The 21,751-nt window shown below is 43.3% G+C and overlaps 1 protein-coding gene across 2 annotated transcripts in view; it reads right to left on the bottom strand.

Moving 5' to 3' along the window:
• The window catches only part of rab26 (RAB26, member RAS oncogene family), a 471,946-nt gene that overhangs the window by 209,240 nt on the left and 240,955 nt on the right, over nt 1-21,751 (bottom strand). For both annotated transcript variants that reach the window (XM_084323367.1, XM_084323368.1), the window contains 2 exons: nt 5,987-6,028; nt 1,625-1,691 (listed from right to left, as the gene is read on the bottom strand). In XM_084323367.1, coding sequence (XP_084179493.1) covers nt 1,625-1,691; nt 5,987-6,028 — 109 coding nt within the window. The remainder of the gene's footprint in view (nt 1-1,624; nt 1,692-5,986; nt 6,029-21,751) is intronic.

Raw genomic sequence — 21,751 nt, 5'->3', positions numbered from 1 at the left:
AACCCACTTTTATTCCCTAGCCTTCGATTAATCCTGATTCTCGGATACCCTAACCCACACACTCCCATGCAATTTTATCCTGGCCCCTCCCTCTTGTATCTCTTCTTGTGCTCCTCTGTCCCCGGTGTGCTATACTGTACTTTGTGCTCCCCTATCCGCTTGTCCTTTTGTACTGTCCTGTCCTGTTGTGCCTTTTTATATTTGTGTATTTTATAGGACATTGATTTTATGCTTTGACTGTACTGTACAGCACTTTGGTTGGCTCTCGAGCTTTTAAATGTGCTCTATAAATAAATTACTTGACTTGACTATAACCTGTATACAGCCTGATGGGATCCAGCCTTTCTAAAGGGTCTAGAGACATGATTTTAACTGCTAAAATCATTATATTTGTTTGTTAACACACACAAAAAAGAAACATGAAATCCCTCCCCCCCATGGGGACCGGTCCCCATGGGGGGAGGGATTTCAGGTTTCTTTTTTTTTTAAGAGTTGGGAAAATGTCAAGTGGTTTTTGTGTTAACAAAAAATTCAAATGATTTTAGCAGTTAAAATCATGTCTCTAGACCCTTTAGAAAGGCTGGATCCCATCAGGCTGTATACAGTCATGTGGTCCCCATGAGGTAGTATAAACCAGTAGATATCAGATTTTTTTTTTTTTTGGAGAGTTTTGAAAATGTCAAGTGGTTTTTGTGTTAACAAAAAAATATAATGATTTTAGCAGTTAAAATCATGTCTCTAGACCCTTTAGAAAGGCTGGATCCCATCAGGCTGTATACAGTCATTGGTCCTCACGATGTAGCATAAACCCGTATAGGTGTGTGTGTGTGTGTGTGTGGGGGGGGTGTGTGTGTGTGTGTGTGTGTGTGTGTGTGTGTGTGTGTGTGTGTGTGTGTGTGTGTGTGTGTGTGTGTGTAGGTTGGCCTGAGGCTCACTGCTGTCTGCTCTCAGTGGGGAAGCTTGAGATATAACTGACAAGCACACACACACACAGACCCACACACACACACACAGACCCATACACACACACACAAGAATAACTTCAAGCTGTCTCCCACACAAACGCACACACGCACACACGGACACACGGACACACGCACACACGCACACACACACACACGCACACACACACACGCACACACGCACACACGCACACACGCACACACACACACACACACACAGACACACACACACACACACACACACACACACACACACACACACACACACACACACACACACACACACACACACACACACACACACACACACACACCTCCATGCTGTCTCCCACCAACTGTGAGAGAGGCAGGCTCATTTGCCCACCCAGTGGATAGTCCATCACTTGAGAGGCAACTAGCGCCTCAGAGCCTTCAGATTGACACATACACGCACGCACGCGCACGCACGCGCACACACGCGCACACACACACACACACACACGCACACGCACATGCACCCGCACACGCACGCATACACATCTGTCAGCTCTGCAATCAGTGCCGATGATTTTTTCCCTCTTTGCTATGTGACAATGAACTAGGATTGAACTGGGAGAAGTTTAATTCCACACACACAAACACACGTGCAAACGCACACGCACGCACACACACACGGATCTCACCATGTGCGTCTCGGTAATAGGCATGTGTGACGCTGCGGAAACGCTCCTGCCCCGCTGTGTCCCAAATCTGAGGAGGAAGAACACCATCATCACCATCACCATCATCATCATCATCACCATCATCACCAGTCATGTACTGTATGATTATTCTACTAATGGAGGCAGCACAATGTGCCCTCAAACTAGTATTACAAAATGTATTTAACCATAATGTCAATCGCCATCAACGCTGGAGACGCTGGGTTCGAATCCAGCTCTCGGCGTTGCTATTAGCTTGGCTGGTCGTTCATACTAACACAATTGGCAGTGTTAGGGGTGGGAAAGCTGATGGGTGGGTCCTGGGCGTTGTGGACAGCGACCCCTACAGTTCGGTCGGGGCACCTGCACAGTGAGGGTAGGATCTGGAGGGAGGTAGTGTGACCTTCCACACTCTCCCGGTGAGAATCTGCGCTGCCAGGCTGGCTGCCGGCTGGCTGCACATGTGTCGGAGGAAAGCATGTGACAGTCTCCGGCCTCCCGGACCAACAGTAGGGGGGAGTGCGCAACAACCAGGAAGGGGGTTGGGAATTGGCATAACGACTAACAGTGGGATGGGTGAAAAATCGGAAAAAGGAGGAGGGAAAAAGATAAAAAAAAAAAAAAAACATAATGTCAATTACAGTAACGCATTACTAAAAAAAAAAGGTGGACCAAACAGGGTAGGTGTGAACGTGCCCTTACAGTCTATAATGTTGTGTACTTTAGACCTGGGGGGATTCACATGATCATTTTAAGACCTGCCTCAGTTCCGGACACATTCTATATTTTTTACTTATAACTTTACATGTTTAGAAAACAATAATTCCCTGCTAAACTAGTTCTTATTTATTCAACATTAAAACAAAAAAAATCACTGACTTTTTATTTCAAATATTGTATGCTCACACAAAGGTAATGTATGACTGTGACTTTACACTGCCCCAGAAATAAAGACTAGGTTCCCCTGAATCATAAAAGGTATAACATGTGATACTGACTGAGAATAAGCTCAGAATTGGCAAAAATGTTACAGTATGTCCAGGCGAACTCTAAAGCCTATCTATGTAGTGTCATGGTTTTTGCCTTATTTCACCTTTCTGTGAGGGACAGCTGTCTATTTTAGCTTTATTTCACCTCTCTGTGAGGAATAGCTGTCAATCCCTGTTCCCTGTGGTTAATTGCCTCATGGGTCGGCAGGTGTGTGGGCTTGATTGCACCTGATGCAGTGCAGCTGTGCCTATGGCCATGTGGAGTCTATTTAAGTTTGGAGATCGCAGTGTCAACTGCTTTTTCATTTTCCTAGTGTTGGCTGTCCTTTTGGTCACGCTCATTATATTGAAGTGTAGTCTGATCTCTGATTCAGAATTGAGCCTTATGGTAGTCATTCTTATTTTAGGCTACTCACGTGATTCTACACATAAACTCCCTTAGTGGAGGTTTATTGTTTTACTTTTTCCAATATAAACTCCTTTATTAGGAGGTGTCCTTGTGGCTTATTTACTTTTATACTATACCTCTTTATTGAGAGTAGTCCTGTTTTTTGGGACTTGATTTATTTTCTTAATTACTCACTTTGAGATTTCCACCTGTAAAGGTTGTTTTCAGTTGTTTAATTTTTCCCCTCTCCTAAAATATCTGCGTAAGCAGTCTAGTGGTTGTCCATTTCATGGATAACTTTAAGAGTCCCTGTTATCTGCTCATGACCCACACACACACACACAGCCCTCACATGTAGGCTTTAGAGGGCTAAATAATCCATACCTCCGTCAGCGATTATGAACCTACTCAATACGGTTTGGCTGTAATACTTTAATACTTTGTTTTGATCTGTGAAAATCTCAGGTGGAACCCCAGGTCTATATCACCATTACTATTACCCATCGGCGTATTTAGACCACTATCACTAGGGCACGTGCCCTAGTGATGATCATCTGTGCCCCAGTGATAAAAAAAAAATAAAAAAAACATTTTTTTTTTTTTTTTTTTTTTTTTTTTACAAATGTTTTTTATTTTCCCTTTTTTAACATGATCAAATGATCATTTAACATGATCAAATAATTATTATAATATTTTTTACTTCGCTTTGAAATATTATAGTGAAATATTTTGCACTGCATTTATCTTGTTGAAATCCTCCAACAGGCTCTTTTTTGTAAGTTGACTGGTTTGCACACCAATAATACAGTGCAATAATAGAATAGTAGAATAGATAGTAAAATTATGCAATAGAATGGCCAGAGTAAAATAGTGCTACAGTACAATCAACAGCGGGGTGTATTAGAAGGCTATGGTGAAGAGGTACGTTTTTAGCTTATTTCTGAAAATATTAAGAGATCTAGCTTCCCTAATGTCCATAGGTAGTGTGTTCCATAACTTTGGTGCATAGTTAGCAAAGGCTGCATCCCTGATTTTCTTTAGACTGTGGCTTGGAACCTTCAATAGACCAGTAGTAGATGATCACAATGTTTATACTTTGTATATAAGGAGGAGGACCTTGAAATCAATTCTAAATGTTACCAGAAGCCAGTGTAGGTTACTTACTTGTAACTTCGGGTTTGATCCAAGGAGTAAGTTGCCCCATATTGCTCTGTAACATTTCTCTTTTTGTTATAGGACCGACTAGTAGGATTTCAGTTTTGCCCTCATTTAATTTTAGGAAGTTGTTCGTCATCCATTTGTTTATTGCTAAGAGACAGGCGGAAATGGAGTTTATAGCTGTGTGATCATTTGGTTCAGCGGAGATGTACAATTGTGTGTAATCTGCGTAACTATGGAAACATACATTGTGCTTTCAAATGATGTCTCCTCAATGTTCAATGTTCAATGCAATGTTCAATGCAAGTAAAGCACTTTAAACTTTAAGTATGACTAAATGCTTTCTTGACTATATATATAGTAACTGTTCCAAAATGCATAGATTTCTATGTATTTTAGGGGTTTGTGTGGCTAGCTCTTTTTAATATAAATGTCAGATTGTTTTATTTATTTCATAGATTTCTATGCATTTCAGGAGTTTGGGGGGCTGGCTCCCCAAAATAATTAAATAACATAACCCTAACCTAACCCTAAAACCGAAATAAAGTTAAAAAAAAATAGTTACAAAATCCACCCATTTTCGCCCACAAACCGGCCAAATTTTTTTCGCGGTCGCGCTGCGCGCTCCCGCTTCGTAGTTGTTGGTGCCCTTCTGTGCCCTACTGAAGTGCTGGGTCTAGATACGCCCCTGCTATTACCTCTGCTTCCGATAACTCTTCGTCTTTCTCTACCTCCTATCTCTCTCTTCCCTCTCTCCATCATCGCTACCCCCTTCCCCTCCCGTCTATCTCTTGGTATGATAACATAGAAGAAAGAGTAATAATCCCCTGGTGTGTTCAGGCTGGCGATTATGCAGGCTAATTGACTGATAGAGATTAACGAAGGCCTCGTTAAATCCTGATTCGGGTTGTGTTCCTCTCGGAAGCCATGGGATGAAGATATATGGTGGGATATTTATGCCGTGGGTAATGGTATTTTATTTAGTCATAAACACACACACATGTGCTAACTATATATAAACATAGATAATGCATGAAAAAGCTAAATTGTATATTACTGTATGCTGTATTGTATTATGAATTGATTAGGAGTATGTATTGTTGTATTATGAATTGATTAAGAGTATGTATTGTTGTTTTAATTTGTCTGTATGCCATGTGAATGTTTGTGAGTGTATAATGTACAGTAAGTCTGTAACTGTATTTTACGTGTTATGGACCCAAGGAAGAATATATGGGGCTAATGGGGATCCAAATAAACTTAAACTCAAATGGAAAGATACAGATATATACGAGTATGCAAGATACTGTAAGTAGGAGAAAACATCCCTGCCGTCAGGTGAAATTTACAGTGTAAACGGTCCTATACATCTTGACTCAGAGGCCCACAGAACCCAATTTCAGTCAAATTACGTGGCTTTGCTTACTTCCTGAGAAGCTGAGGCATTTGGAGGCACGGGGTGCACCGACAGCAATCATGAGAGAGCGAGAGGGCAGACGAGAGAGAGAGAGAGAGAGAGAGAGAGAGAGAGAGAGAGAGAGAGAGAGAGAGAGAGAGAGAGAGAGAGAGAGAGAGAGAGAGAGAGAGAGAGAGAGAGAGAGAGAGAGAGAGAGAGAGAGAGAGAGAGAGAGAGAGAGAGAGAGAGAGAGAGAGAGAGAGAGAGAGAGAGAGAGAGAGAGAGAGAGAGAGAGAGAGAGAGAGAGAGAGAGAGAGAGAGAGAGAGAGAGAGAGAGAGAGAGAGAGAGGGAGAGAGAGGGAGAGAGAGGGAGAGAGAGAGAGAAGAAGAGATGAGAGAATGTGTATTCATACCTGCAGCTTGACCTTCAGTGCATCAACGCTCAAAACTTTATTCTGAAAAACAAAAGACAAATGTTAGTCTCAAAGACGTGTGTGAAATATGATATAATCCATGGCCAGTCAGAAACTCATGGAAATGGAGACGTCTCTTTTTCGGAAATATGGAGATTTTGAAGTCAAAGAATGACACGCAAACACAGCGGACATGGCCGGTTAGCCTTCGGGAGAGGTGTTACCGGCCATGTCCGCCTAGGCTAACCGGCCATGTCCGCTTCCATTCATTGTGCTAAGCTAGGCTAACGTGCAGCCAGATAGCTTTCTACTGAACGCACAGAGAGAAAACTGGTATCTATCTTCTTGTCTCTCTCTGGAGAAGACGATAAGCTGGCGTGTTCCTTTAAGCCCTAGCCATATTTCAGAAAATTTGCCTAAAAGTACATACCCAAGTAAATGAAAGATTGCTCCACTTCTACAAGGTCTATTTGCATGTTGGGCCCTCATGCATCAACGTGTTCTACGCACAGATCTGTGCGTAACCCGTGCGTACGATCATTTCTAAGCAAAGAGTGGGATTCATCAATTTCGATTTGAACTTGACTTCGTGCGTACATCTACGCACATTTCAGACCTGGCGTACCTAGCTCCCAGTGGTAGAATATATTATTACAACAAGGAAATGAGCTTCTGTGCATAATAACACTGGATGTTCTGTATGAACCGTAGTTCATTATAGTTCATTGTAAGATAGCAACAGTAGTGTAATTATGGTCAAAACCCTATAAATAGCATTTGGAATAATAGATCTTTCTCTCAGAATGAATGCAGCATGTCATATATGTTACGATGAATTGAAAATGGGGGACCCTGATGTAAACAAGACGAAAGTCTTTCTCTGGTCTGCATCCCCTTAACAATTGTATGTATTGAGCTGTACTGTACTGTACCCATTCTGCAATCTGTTAATAAAGTTTTCATTCATTCATTCATTCATGGTTTATATAGCGTTATCGGAATATACGGGGTGTAGGCTACTGACTGACTGCGCTCCGCGTAGCTTGATTGATTGATTGATTGAAAAGTTTATTAACAGATTGCAGAATGGGTACAGTACAGTACAGCTCAGTACATACAATTGTTAATTGGGGATGCAGACCAACTTTTGTCTTGTTTACATCAGGGTCCCCCATTTTCAATTCATCATAAATCATAAAGCTCAACTCGTTATTATTTTGCGCACAGACCGCCGAAACACGGGAACGTTTTGATTATATTTAAAAGGCTTTACGTTAAACGAAACAAGTGGAATTTCGAAGCTGTAAGCAGAATAAGTCATATGAATATAGTGTTCTTCCCCCTTTTTACTGTACAAGAAAGAATAGAAAACGCATTGCAATGACACCATGCAGATAGTGGACAGACTATATGATGGGATTCAAGTTCATGTATTGAAAGGCAGGATACATCATACATGCAGTGAGATTCATTGTTCTATGCTCTCGTATTATATTGTTTATATAGGCTACCCAATACTGACATCAAAATAGATTGTAGTATGCCTCTAGAAATCATATGCAGCAGGTAGAAAATTGACGGGAGATCCATCGCGATTTGGAATAGAATTGAGGAGAACTTTAATCCGTGGGTATTAATCAAACAACACGGGAAAAGGCAGTCATATTCCAGCGCGGTCTTTATTAGCCGACAACAAAATAGATGCCTCTAAAAATCATATAGCCAATCGAACACAACTAATAAAGGCATTCATACAGCACGGTTATAATGACACACAACCAGCGCCAAACAGTGGTCAACGAACGGTCTTTATTAGTATTTTGAGCTGTCCAGGCAGAATTGCAGCAATGGTTTTAGGGAGCCGTTGATATCTGACATCACCGTTTACAAGTCCGCCTTTTATTTATCCCATAAATCATAATACGCGATAGTGTCTTCTTGGTTCGACAGCAGTGAATTCTCCGTGGAGTTTCTCGGAGTCCCGCTCGGGTTTCTCGGAGTCCCGCTCGGGTCGGTCCATTATTTCACATCCCATGGGGGGTGTTTCCTCATTTTCATGACCATATATGGATAATCATGCACGAGCATTGACGGTAGAACAAAGTGGTATTCATCAACACGGAGGACCATAGAGCCTGCGTACGCACGTGTGATGAATGCCGACTTCCCTGTGCGTACGCTAGTTCTACATTCCGTGCTTACGTGTGGACAGGGGCGGAGCTAGGGGGTGGCTACCTGGGCTCAAGCCCCGGATGTATTCTGAAAAGCCCCGAATCTATTTTAAAAAAAATAAAAAAAAATAAAAAAAAATAAAAAAAAATGTTTTTTTTTTTTTTTTTTTTTTTTTTTTTTACAATTCATCATTGTTACATGAAAATATGTTTGCACCAGATTTAGCAGAAGCTAATTTCCATCTGTGGTCTATCCAGCTGCTAACTGTATTTGAGTGAGTTAAGTCTTGGTGTTATGGTAGACTCAGACCTAAGCTTTAAATCACAATCAACAAGTTGACAAAAACTTAATTCTTCCACCTTAGAAACATAGCTAAAGTACGGCCATTTATAAATCAAAAGGACGCTGAAAACCAGATCCATGCCTTTATCTCAAGCCAACTCGACTACTGTAATGCACTCCTTACCGGCCTCCCGAAAAAATACAATGATAACTATTTTATTGCAATGCACTATTGCATTATTTTATTCTATTTTACTAACTATTTTATTGCACTGCACTATTTTACTTTGTATCAGTGAATCATAGACGCCTGGCCATAAGAGCATTCGGAGCATCTCTGCTCTCCCACTATTGAACTTGGGGGAGCAAAGGTATGATCTTGCTCCACCACTTTTTGATTATATGAAAAATATGATATATCCCCCCCCAATATATAAATCTAACCATAACTACGTTATGGTTAACTGAGTTTTATAGTGAAAAGAGCAGCTTTATTGGTCAAGATTGAAGGCTCTATATTGCAGGAAATTGCACGTACAGGTTCATTAAATTCAAAAAAAATCTGTCGTGGAGGGGGTCGTGTCTGACCCCCTCCTACCCACCCCTTGCCTGCAAAAAAAAAAAAAAGAAATTAAATAAAAAAAAAAAAAAAAAAAAAAAAAAAATTAAAGGGGGGGGGGCCCATCTGGGCTAAGCCCCGGATCTCCTACAATCCTAAATCCGCCCCTGGTGTGGAAGTAGGTCAAGTTCAAAGTCCACGTTGATGCATGAGGGCCCAGTCTAGGGACATCTATGGACCTCTGGGAATGTATTCCCAGTTCTCATAAATAGTGTGTCTGTTACTATGCTTGAGTAAATTGTAATGAACCAAAGGAGAATATAAATTATTATTTATGCTAACATTGACCAAATTCAGCACCTTCTTGAGATTAAGTGTAAAAAAAATCTAAGCAAATGAATAAAGGGCAGATGGTTTACAGCCTATAAATGACCTTATTATGGCCAAGTCATACATCTATGGATTGGGCCAAATCTCCTCTTTCCAATGGCAGAGTCCAATCTGGATTTAGTACCACCAGGCGCCCATAACAGGGCAGCAAAGACCATGAATGAAATCTACCGTAAGTACAGTTACTTTTTTATAATGTAAATAGCTCCGCCATTTTTCACCAGATTGACACATTTTCTAGACGTTCACAGAAAGGTAAAGAAACAAACTATGTTCTATTTCATGGCAATAACGTTCAGGTTTGTTCGACCTGTGAGATATAATCACAAAAATAACGTGAGAATCTTTCGCAAAAAATATTTTCAGCAGCTTTCACTGAGGCTGGTATGAGTATTGTAGTTTTATAAAATTTCTATTTAATTTATTAAATATCATTGAAAGCCCTGGGCCTCCTGTCTTAGGACTACAATACTTTCATGACACGCTATTTCCTCACGTCTAATTCATCCAGTTTCCGCCAAGATATTTATGAACTTGTATTTCGCTAATAACACTTCAAATCATTGGTAAACAAATGTAGTGCTGAAAATAAACACTTTGACTGCTGTTTTGATAAGGTTTTATAAAGCTTTACTCTTGGCTACATTTGATATATTTAATGTATTTAATATTATTAAAAAAAATTTAATACCTGTACAAAATGAATTACCTTTCCAGCTAATACCTCTCAGCTGGAACCTGTAAGAGGCATCTGTTTGCAAAATAATTCAGACGTAAGTAATAAAAACTTTTATTTCAGTGTGTTCAAACCTCTGTAACTCTATTACAGTATCTATTCAGAATGTTTCCTTTAAAAAGTGGCCAGATGCATGCATAAAATGGTTCAATAATAGCTTTCAAATAACTTATGCAATTTATGCTAAATTTGCAGGACTGTTAAGGCCTTAAATTGAGAATTATGAATTTAATACTTTTTAATACCCCGCAGATACTCTGTTCATTCTGACTGTGTATTTTGTGGTTTATTTAGCTTACGTGAATTAAGCAATCTGTCCCGCTTCACACTGTGAAATATTATGGTATTCTTTCCGTGACTACAGTTGGTAGACTAACAAGGCTTTCCATCAGGGAGGAAGTGTTTCTCTACCGCCAGGCTTTCTTTCATTCTCTCATTACCGTTATGTTGTGGGCCCCAGGCCCCCGCCCCCCCCCACACACACACACACTGTACACACACACTGTACACACACACACACACACACACAAATGCACACGCACACACACACACACACACACACACACACACACACACACACACACACACACACACACACACACACACACACACACACACACACACACACACACACACACACACACACACACACACACACACACACACACACACACACATACAGGGACGTGCACAGGACTTTAGAGGGGCAGGTGCTCAAAGGCTGAAAAGGGCACTATACCAGTGTGTGTTTTAACCGAGCGCGCGTAGCGCACAAGCCTGATTTTTAAGGGCCCTTTTCGGGCGGGGGGCCCCCTTTTTATGCTTTTTGGGGGGTTTTGGTGACCAAATATTGAATATTGAACTATAATAATCAGTGCAGGAGCTCACTTATCCTTGAAAGACACTTTTATCACTGACTTAAAAGGCCCATACATCTCCATAAATGTTCAGGCGGGAGGGAATAAGTGCTTGCCCTACAGACCCCAAGAAGTGCTGTATATTCTGTATTGTTTAAATAAATGCATTTTTTATTCCAATCCCGATTTGTATTTGAGATTCCCAAATCCCATCGGACTTGACTTCTTCGTGTCCCTCAGTGAGTGTAATACCAGCATTCAACTGTATGCGCCACAGCGGTTTCTATCATCATCATCATCACCACCCATGCTATGCATAAAATATATAGGTCCGCGGAGAGGCACGCTGAGGAGGCCGTGCAAACTGCAATGGAATATGGGGCATCTCTCTCTCTTTACCTAATATTTTTATTCTATCCTGACATTTTCAGTTGGAAGGGCAGTCTATATGCGTAACGGAAAAAAATAAAAAAAAACGTTTTTTTATTTTATTTTTTTTCAAAAAGGGCACTTTTTTGATGAGGCTCAAAAAGGCAGGTGCTCAAGCACCCCTTGGGCTCTATGTGTGCACGTGCCTGCACCCGCACACACACACACACACACACACACACACAGGTAATTGTTTCAGGGAGTTGCATCACCTAGTGGCTACTTGGTGGATGCTAAGCAGCTTTAGTCAATGCAATTGATACGCATACACGCATACACACACACACACACACACACACACACACACACACACACACACACACACACACACACACACACACACACACACACACACACACACACACACACACACATGCACGCACACACACACAGACTGGCAGAATGGAGACAGAGTGTGTAAGAAGAACTCCGGGATGAAACAGGACACCAGGAACTCTTGATGGTTCAGCTGCTAATGGAAGGAGTCGGACACAGTAGGAAGAGAGAGGAGAGGAGAGGAGAGGAGAGGAGAGGAGAGGAGAGGAGAGGAGAGGAGAGGAGAGGAGAGGAGAGGAGAGGAGAGGAGAGGAGAGGAAGAGAATGGGAGAGAAAAGAGTAGCAAGGGAAAAAGGAGAGGTGAAAAGAGGGAGATGAGGTGAAAAGAGGTGAAGGAGGGTGTGTATATGTATGTGTATGTGTGTGTGTGTAAGTAGCATTCGACTAATTACTTTTACTCAACAGTATCAGTCAATAACACCAAGTATAGCATTCAATAACAGTATCAGTCAATAACACCAAGTAGCATCCAACTGATTAATTAATTAATTAATTTATTTAATTTCATCATTCATAAAAGATACATATAAAACTGGCCAGTAGGAATACATACATTTGAAAAATCATCAAGGTTAAAAACTAGTGCTGTCAGGCGATTAAAAAAATAATTACATGATTTGTAATTAATTAATCAAATTAATCGCATTTTAATCGCATAACCATTTTAGGCCTGATATTCTATATTCTATAATCATAGAATATTTCAAATGGCATGTGTCCGGATGGCAGAATTCAGTACTGTATCTACAAAACCTTCTGTTTAATCATCTTCCATTTATTCATTTGCTTAGATTTTTCAGGTCTGGTAAATTTTAGCATGGTGTTATTCACAGTCAAAGATTAAAAGAAATTGTATTGATATTCTCATTTGGTTCATTACAATTTACTCAAGCCTAGTAACAGACACAGTATTTCTGACACTGGGAATACATTCCCTGAGATCCATAGATGGCCTAGAATCAGATACCAAGAACATGCAAATGGACCATATTAAAAAAAAGTCTGTACATGTGTATTCTACGTTCTTATGGAATGAATGAGATTAAAAAATATATAAAAAGAAAAGAAAAAAGAAAAGAAAATGAATACATTAATTACTGTGTAATTAATTTATCTAATTAACGCGATAAACTGACAGCCCTATTAAAAACACAATAAAGCCCAAAGGTTCATTTCACTTGTGGACCTCTGGAACCAGTATAGCTACTCTGGAGCCCAAATACAAAAATACAAAACAAACCACACAATTTCACTACATTAACAGTCAAAGCCAAATACACAATCAAATTAAATTAATCTACAGCATTCCCCTTCAATCCGTCTAATTAATAATAAAATCAAAGATCCATTTGTAAACACACATACACACAACAACTCATCCTATCCTTCCTAGCTTCTATGAGAATCAAATAGAGGCAGATACTAACCACTTTTTCAAAGCCGTCTTAAAGCTTCTTTCGGTAGCGAGTGCTTTGCAAGAGGTAGGTAATTGGTTCCCTAGAACTCCTGCCATATACAAAAATAAATGTTGCCCCATAGAACTCCTGAACCTGTGTGGAATTATGTCTGGCTATTATTATAACTGACCAGATATGCAGGGACTGTAGCATTCCTTATTTTATCTTCTACTACTGAACAGTCAATAACACCAATAAGTTGGAAATATTGGATCGATACAAGGCTAAAATAAGGTGACTGTATCAGCACATCGTCCCCAATGACACAATCTAGTAGCACAGAAGTTAAGTCAAAGCATCCAAGCTCCTATGAAATAATGTAGAATATGAACAAATAGCAATACCTTGTCTTATAGGGACTCCGACCTTATCATTTCAACATAAAGGATTCAATGTCGCTCGTCGCTGATGACATCACTGGTGGCAATATTCAAACAAATGTATTATGTGCAAAAAACTGCATAGTTTTTTGGTGAAGTGCTCCTTTAAAAGTGGCTTTGTGCGGCCTGACTGCATGGTGGTTTTCACTGCGGGCAGAGAGAGTAGCCAAAGTGGGAGTAACCTGTCTCTCTCCGACGCCGCTTTTAAGTCTGTGTCACCTCAAGTCCCACTGTGTCATATAGAGCCAAAAAATGTATTACTGTATTGTTACACACAGGTTATACTGAGGTCAATATTCAGACAGAAATCAAAGCAAAGTGACTTGATTTTCTGTCAGGATGTTAGATCTCTCTAGTGGATAATAATGCAGGGCTTTCCCTAAACAATGGTATAGGGGTGCAGACTAGTGCTACTTTTCTTGCAGTAAAAGCTTGGGGGCAGCTTAGAAACAGATGCATCTGTTGTCTATACACATGATTGCTCGGTCCTGTGTGTGTAAACTATTGTGCAACCGTACACACTGTACTTAAATAAATAACACTATTTGGAATTTACCAATGTGTTTGCTATTTTATATGAAATTATATTTTTAAGTTGCAGAAAATTACACAAAATGGCGTTTTTGATTGCTATTTTCTTTGCCTCCCGCAGGGGGGGGGGCTCTGGACCACCCCCTAGTTGCCACTCAGCACCATCTTGTTTGAAAATCCTGGGGAAACCCCCGTAACGGATATCTCAACTTGTTCTTCTGACCAATGCTTTTTCTACAGAACCACACTTCAGGGGCCAAACTTAATGGTCCAAGTCCGTTCTCTCCGGTAAAACTAATGGATCAGAACATACTGAAGTTTCTCAAGACTCCAGACATCCCCAAACACAACTGCGAAAGTTGTTGGACACAATGTCTATCTCTGCTAACGATGGTAAACAGCTGTGAGGAGGAACTAGAGGCGAGGCTAGCAGGAGCTATTCATCAACATTATCTTACCGTCAAGTCTTACGCTTTCCCACAGCGGAAATGTCCAGATGGACACAAAATAAAAAGTCAAACACAAACAAAACAAAACGTAGCGAGAGGGAGAGAAAATGTGACTCCCTCTTTCTACATTTGATTATGGGAGACAATGTTGTAGTCGAGTCACTAAATCTCGAGTCCGAGTCGAGTCTCCAGTCTCCAGTGTTTGAGTCCGAGTCCAAGTCAGAGTCACCAAAGAAGAGCCAGAGTTGAGTCAGAGTCGAGACCCCATTACCCTAGTCCGAGTCCGAGTCTGAGTCCAAGTCATCAAGGTTGAATCCACTCTGACAATCAAAGAGCTGACATACAAATAAAAAAAGGTCTACATTAAACATAAATGACACAGCGGTCACCATTTCAAAGGGAGTTTATTTATTTCCAAACAAATGCACTAGCCATCAATATCTTATGCCAAATGATTCTGACCTATTTCAATAAAAAAAAATTATAAATGTATTTATGAATGAACAAGTCCAAGTCCCCCTCTGCACCTTCCGAGTCCGAATGCACTCAATGCTCGAGTCCAAGTCCAAGTCATCAGTGTTCAAGTCCAAGTCGAGTCATGAGTCCTGAAAATCAATCCAGGACTCGGACTTGAGTACTACAACACTGATGGGAGAAGCCTAAAAGGTGTCTTCCACGTCCTTGAATACAAGAGAATCGATCTCCACAGACCGCCAGGCTCCGCGCGGAAAAAGCTGTCGACACCAATTAGCTCGTTCTGAGTGATTTGGGAGACGTAAAGACACGCAGACCCCGACACAACGAGCCTGGAGGGACACAATTGATGGGTAAAATGAAATCACATTGACCGAAAGTTATGGGCGAATGTGGCCAGAGACCCCCAATCAAATCCTTGAAGGGGGCTGAGGGGAGTTCACTCAAGACACAAAAGGCAGAGAGGAGCTACTGCAGTCAAAGACCACGTCTCAAAATAAGTGTTTCCATTTTAATCACCTGTCTCCACTGAGTAGAGCAAAATTCCTCCATCTGTCCAATTAACCATATGTTTCAAGTTACGTAGATTAGATTGATATACAATATGTAAATTATTACTACTGAGTATAGTGCTGTATGTACAGAGTTGTATATGAACAGTTATACAGGTATAAAGACACCATGGTAGTAAATCATACTGGCCAGCAGTGTAACTAGTAAGAGTAGGTACTATATATATATAGTTTATATACACAGTATATACAGCATTATTGTTGAGTTATGTGCAGGTGTATAAGTAGGTATATAGAAGGATTCCAAACTTCCAAATATTCCAAACTTTTACCCAATCCTGGATGCAATTCTAACCACATTTTTCTGCATCGGTTTCTGGTGAAGTGCTGCTTTAAAAGTGACTTTGTGCAGCATGACTGCTGCGCCTGGTGGTTTTCACCTCTCTCTACGGTCTACGCCACTGTTCTGTATCATTAGGGGATCCGCTCGACATCACTCATGCACTCCCTCGCGTACGTGCACGCGCGCTGAATAAATTCCACAAATGTACCTTTAATACCAGTATTCGTCTGACCACACCCCTCGTTAGCTTACCTTCATAAGCAGGTGTGTGGTCACCTGCTCTCCTCCTTCTCGCTTTCACCACAAGGAAGTTCCCGGTAGTACCCCACTTGACGTGTTGTTAGTTGAAAAGAGTTGTGACGAGTCTACATTGTGCTTAGTTTTTTCTTCTCTCATACTGTTTAAAGAAAAAGCTGGGTCATAATGTCTTCTGCAGAGAGTAGACCTACTCTTCACCAGCGGTTCTCCATTCCCGCCTCCGTCGTGCATTTTGGTGCGGGGCTGCTGCCACTTTCGTGGTTGCCGACCCAGCCCAGGAGGCAGCCGATGGGTAGTTTGCCTCTCCGAGGAGTCGAGGCGTCGGTGCCGCCGCTCCGGCGGTGGCCTGATTTCGACTCTGGTTCCTCTGGGTCCAGGGAATCGTCCGTTGTTGAACGGGCGGTTGTTTTGGGTCCGGAGGATTTGCGACGCAAACTTTTCGCGTCTGCCCGTTCACGTCGCAAGATGGTGGCATGCAGGCGCGAACGGCCTGGGTTTGGGGAATTGCTGGAGACCAGCGAGGATGCGTCCGTCTCTGCATGCCCGATGGAGACTGAGGATTACATGGAAGAGTCGGACGGATTCTTGTTTGAAGGTCCTGTGGAGGAGAGTATCCCTCCTCAAGAAACACTGGAGGGGGGAGAAATGGCTCCGTGGGACGCCTTGTTCGATGATGTCGAGGGACCCCCTCAGCCTTATCAGCAGGATGCCCTGCTATCAGCCACATCAGACTGTGGCTCCTCAATGAGTCGCAGCCTGCTGCATGTGAGGGATGCGGGTTCGGTGGAGGAAAGTCAGCAGGGGGAACTGCAGGCTTTGTTTCCCGAGCTCATGGCGGTAGCCGCTGCTGCAAACGGCATGCCGCTGCCGCTGCCATTGCCTGCTCCTGTCCCTGACGATCTCATTGGTCATCTCTGGCAGCGTCGCCCGGTGAGAGGGGTGGACGTTGTCTATCCATTTTTCCCCTCAATGGCGGCCTATGTCCGTCAGGGTCAGGCGGTTTCCAACATCACGGGACTTACCCCCGCCTACGTACCAGTTACGCGGGTGTCGGGGTTAGTCAAAGGTATGAGAGAGGGCGTGCCTCGGCTTGATAGTCCGATGGCCGCTCTCCTCTGTCCGGATGTGGTGTGGGAACCATTATGCAAGCCGGTTCTCCATGGAAGATCGGCTAGGCGATTGGCATATTGGGGTGACCAGTCATTTATCGCTGGTACACAATCTCTGGCTGCGGCGTCTAACATCGCCCACCTGGCTAGATTTGTATCGGGGATAATGACGGGCGGCGTGGATCTGACCGAGGTAAAATGCGATCAGATCACCCAGGCGGCAGGAGCTGTCCTGCACCTTACCCAGGTGCTGGCCATAGCCTCGGGGAAGACGCGCGCCCTGGCCACCCTGTCCCAGCGCCACCTTTGGCTAGAGCAGGCTCGAGTGCCAGAAAAGCAGAGAACCCCTCTTCTTACGGCCAGTCTCTCCGATGCTGGGCTGTTCGGGAAGGCCCTGCGGCTGATGACCTCAACATGCAGAGAGATGGCAGAGGAGCGTTCTGTGCTCCAACCCCATTTTCCGCCTCCCGTCCTTGCCGGTGGAGTCAGAAGGCTTCCACGACGTCGAGCTGCCTCCGTCGTCCCTACCACTGCATCCGCCGCCGCTGCTGGCCCCTACAAGAAGGCCAGGAGAAGAGACGGCGATTCTGCTACCGCCGGCCCATCCACGACCGGAGGAGACGGTAGGGAACGCCTTCCGTGAGTTGCAGAGTGTTAAGGTGTCGTGTTAGGGCGTAGGGCTTACGGGTCTGCTACGCTCGATTTTTGTGTAAACTTGAGTCGGTTGGTCACGTGACTCACAGTTGACATGTCTTTTTCATGACTATGACTCATGTGGGAAGGTTTCTGGGAGAGTTCGGTCTTTACTCTTTGACTAAAGGAGTGACTGGATGTAAAAACATATAAACGGGTTTTTTACTCCCAGCTGTGCAGTTGGGTTTATACGGTTGATGCTTCTTTTTTATTGTTATAAAGAGTTGGATGTGTCTATATGAATTGGAAATGGGGGTCCCTGATGGAAACAAGACTAACGTCTTTCTCAGGTCTGCCTCCCCTTAACAATTGTGTGTATTGAGCCGTACTGTGTTGTACCCTTTCTGCAATCTGTTGGATAAAGTTTTCATTCATTCATTCATGGAGTTGGTTGCATCCCGCCCCTCTTGTCGTTCCCCTGGGCGTCTTGGGGATTCAATGAGATGGTCTAAATAGCCTGTTATTGATGTGGATATGCCCAAACGCACACATAGTGCTAGCTCAGGATGTTCTGTTGGACATTGGGTAACTGACTGGCGCGCCTTGGTTGCTTGGGGTTAAAACAGCGTTTTTATAAAGCAATTGGGATGGGGGTTTTCCTCTTCCGACGACCTGTGTGGTTGTCGACGGGTTCTCGTTCATATCAGGGGATGATAACGGAATGGATCTGAACATATGTAGAAGGGTCTCACGCCCTGGGGGTGGGCGTGAGACCGAAGTAATGTTTTCGTTGACCCGTAGGCCCGGGATAACCCTGTTGGAAACTGGAACACGGGCTGCGGCAGTGCCGCAGGTGTGTTTTGGAGTTTTTTCCTGAGGGGTTATGGGACCAACCACCGCATAGGGTAACGCCTGGGTGGTTGGTTCTCTGGTGTGTTGCTGCAGTGTCAACTCCCGGGTTAACCGGTTGAGGGTGCCCCTGCACGTTCATGACGTCTGCCAATCGTGTCGGCCTTCTCTGCCTCGACCCCTCTGGGTGGGGGTTTTTAAATGGAGGCTTGGTCATGCAACAACGCCAGCATACGCCCCTTCCGCCGGGGCGGCTGTGTTCAGCTGTCCCTTCTGGCGCCTGTCTCGTCCACAGTCTCCAGGCTAGGGTTAACAGCCTGTTGCCTGGTTTTCCCCGGTGCGCTGCCTGCTTCCGTTGGTTAACCTTTTTTGTGTGCTTATGGCCATGCTGACTGCCTGTGTTGCAGGGTCAGTGTGCCAGGCGGTGTACTATTGGGGGGACGGGGCCCGCTCGGCTGAGGGGCCTTTGTCCGAATACGCTGGCGATGTGGGGGGCGGGGTCACTAAGTGCCCACCTGGTGGGGTCTTGATGCTGGCATCATGGACTTCTCCGGGCCCCCATTCCAGGGGGTCCAGTCCCTTTGGTAGGTCTGGGTCTCCCTTCGCGCTCCGCTGCTACGGCCTTGCCACGAGGTTGGGTTTACCCTTGACCCCGTGATTCTGGGGGCAGTGACGAGGTTGTTCCCTCCGTTCGTTCCCGGGTGGCATGCGGGTTGTGCGTGTGTGTAGTCGTGGGGTCAAGCCACGGTCTGCTCACCCTGTGCGTTGAGTTGCTTGAGTGCCTCTTCGCACGGTCGGGTCCGTCGCCCTCCCGTGAAGCCCCTAATAGGGGGGGTACCCTCCATTAGGGGGGGTCGGGGGGGCTCGGCCCTCCCTGTTCTGATGGTCGTGGGGGGTCTTCAGCGGGGTGTATTTGTCGGCCGGTGGCTCCGCTCGGCCTCCCTATGTGCATGAGTGATGCCGAGCGGATCCCCTAATGATACAGAACGTTAGGTTATGACTATAACCAAGTTCTGTTAATTAGGGGTGACGCTTGGCATCCGACGCCGCTGCAGCCCTTGACCTCACCTTGTGGTGAAAGCTTGGGAAGGAGGAGAGCAGGTGACCACACACCTGCTTATGAAGGTAAGCTAACGAGGGGTGTGGTCAGACGAATACTGGTATTAAAGGTACATTTGTGGAATTTATTCAGCGCGCGTGCACGTACGCGAGGGAGTGCATGAGTGATGCCGAGCGTCACCCCTAATTAACAGAACTGGGTTATAGTCATAACCTAACATTAACCCTTTCACTGCCGCACTACCCACTGCGACAATACACAGAAGGTTAACTCTTTCACTGCCATACAACAGTCGGTTGTGTGATAGTAAAGGGTTAACCTTCCGTCGTGTGGCAGTGAAAGGGTTAAGTCCGTCTCACCTCGAGTCCCACTGTGGCGTCTCTGTTAGAGCCAAACAATGTATTACTGTATCGTTACACATGGCTTATACTGAGGCCGTTCCAATAACTAATAATCTAAAAGAAAAGTTGAGATCCAAGGCAGCTCTACAATTTTTTAAAAGCCTTTATTTGTTGGCTTACATTATTTAGAAAATTAAAAAAAAAAACTACATGTTTCGGCCTACACATGGCCATGTGTAGGTCGAAACATGTCGTTTTTTTTTTATTATTCTAAATAATGTAAGCCAACAAATAAAGGCTTTTTAAAATTTGTAGAGCTGCCTTGGATCTCAACTTTTCTTCTATAAACGAATCCTACCCTGGATTTAATCCAAAGAGCACCTACCGAAACAAAACAAGAACGCTGAAGCCCTCTCCATATCCTCTTTTTTGAACTAATAATCTAACTACAGTTTGTGTTAGGGATGGGCATCGATTTTCACATATTCAAATAGTCGTTAAATTATAAAAAATGCTAATCAAATGCGAAAATGTTTTGTCTCAAAAAATATATATTCCTTTGTTTTTACAGCCAACTATTGTATGTATTGAGAGGGGACTGTTATGTACTAGAGGCCTGATCACTCCTGTGTCACCGGGCATGCAGGTGAGGCCTGCCAATTAGCCAATTAGTGCTGATTGGTTACCTGCTGGGAGCTTTAAAGGCAGACCTAGTAACACACATGCAGTGTCTGTGCTTGGAGAAAGAGCTGTTAGGTTCTTCAGTCCTTGTCCGTTGGGTTTGCACTAGTACCTTAGTTACATTTACCTTAATAGTTCCTTGAGTTAGTAGCACTTTGAGTTAGAGCACGGGTTTTGGTGTTGGTTTGCACATAGGTTGCCTGCCCCTGAGCCAGGGTCGTAACAGGGACCCTATTAACTGTTACACCATAACCCCATTAACCCATTTAGACCTAAAATGCCTGCTAATAATGCATTATATAGCCCACACACAAATGTGTGTGTTTCAATGGGTAACTGTTAAACCCTACGTTAACGTTTGCCTGCTGCGACTCGCAAATATCTAGCCATTCTAGCAATGGCAGCAGCCAGCTAGGGGCTGGGGGGGGGGGGGGGGGGGGTTGATTATTCAAATAGTTACCAGTGACTATTGAATAGTAATTTAGTTTTTAATAGAGTTTTGCCTATCCCTAGTTCATGTACCAGTAGGCCTACAGTCCTTTTCCTTTGAGGAGTAAATATCACAACTATAATAACTGTTGAAACAATCACAAAAATACAGTATTTAGACTGTATAGGGAGGTGTAGTCTGATGTCACTTTAGTTTCCTGCAAGGTCCACCCGTATAGGGATTTATCAAAGGGAAAATGTATTATCGGCTATTGTAATAATTCTGCCTCATGAACATTGGCAAGCTTTCCATTTTTGCACAAAATGAGTTCCCTTCTTATTGTTAGTAACATTATTATTAGTAACATTATTGCATTTTTGGTTGAAATAAAATTATACGTAATTATTTTACGATTAATTTCAAATTGTTTCATGTTGAGCTATAGATTGTGGATGAATACACACAGAAAGGTACACCATGCCAATGTTCATGCTTTA

Source organism: Notolepis coatsorum (genome assembly GCF_963971535.1).
Source record: "Notolepis coatsorum genome assembly, chromosome: 10".
NCBI lineage: Eukaryota > Metazoa > Chordata > Actinopteri > Aulopiformes > Paralepididae > Notolepis > Notolepis coatsorum.
This window is presented reverse-complemented; position numbering and strand designations above follow the sequence as displayed.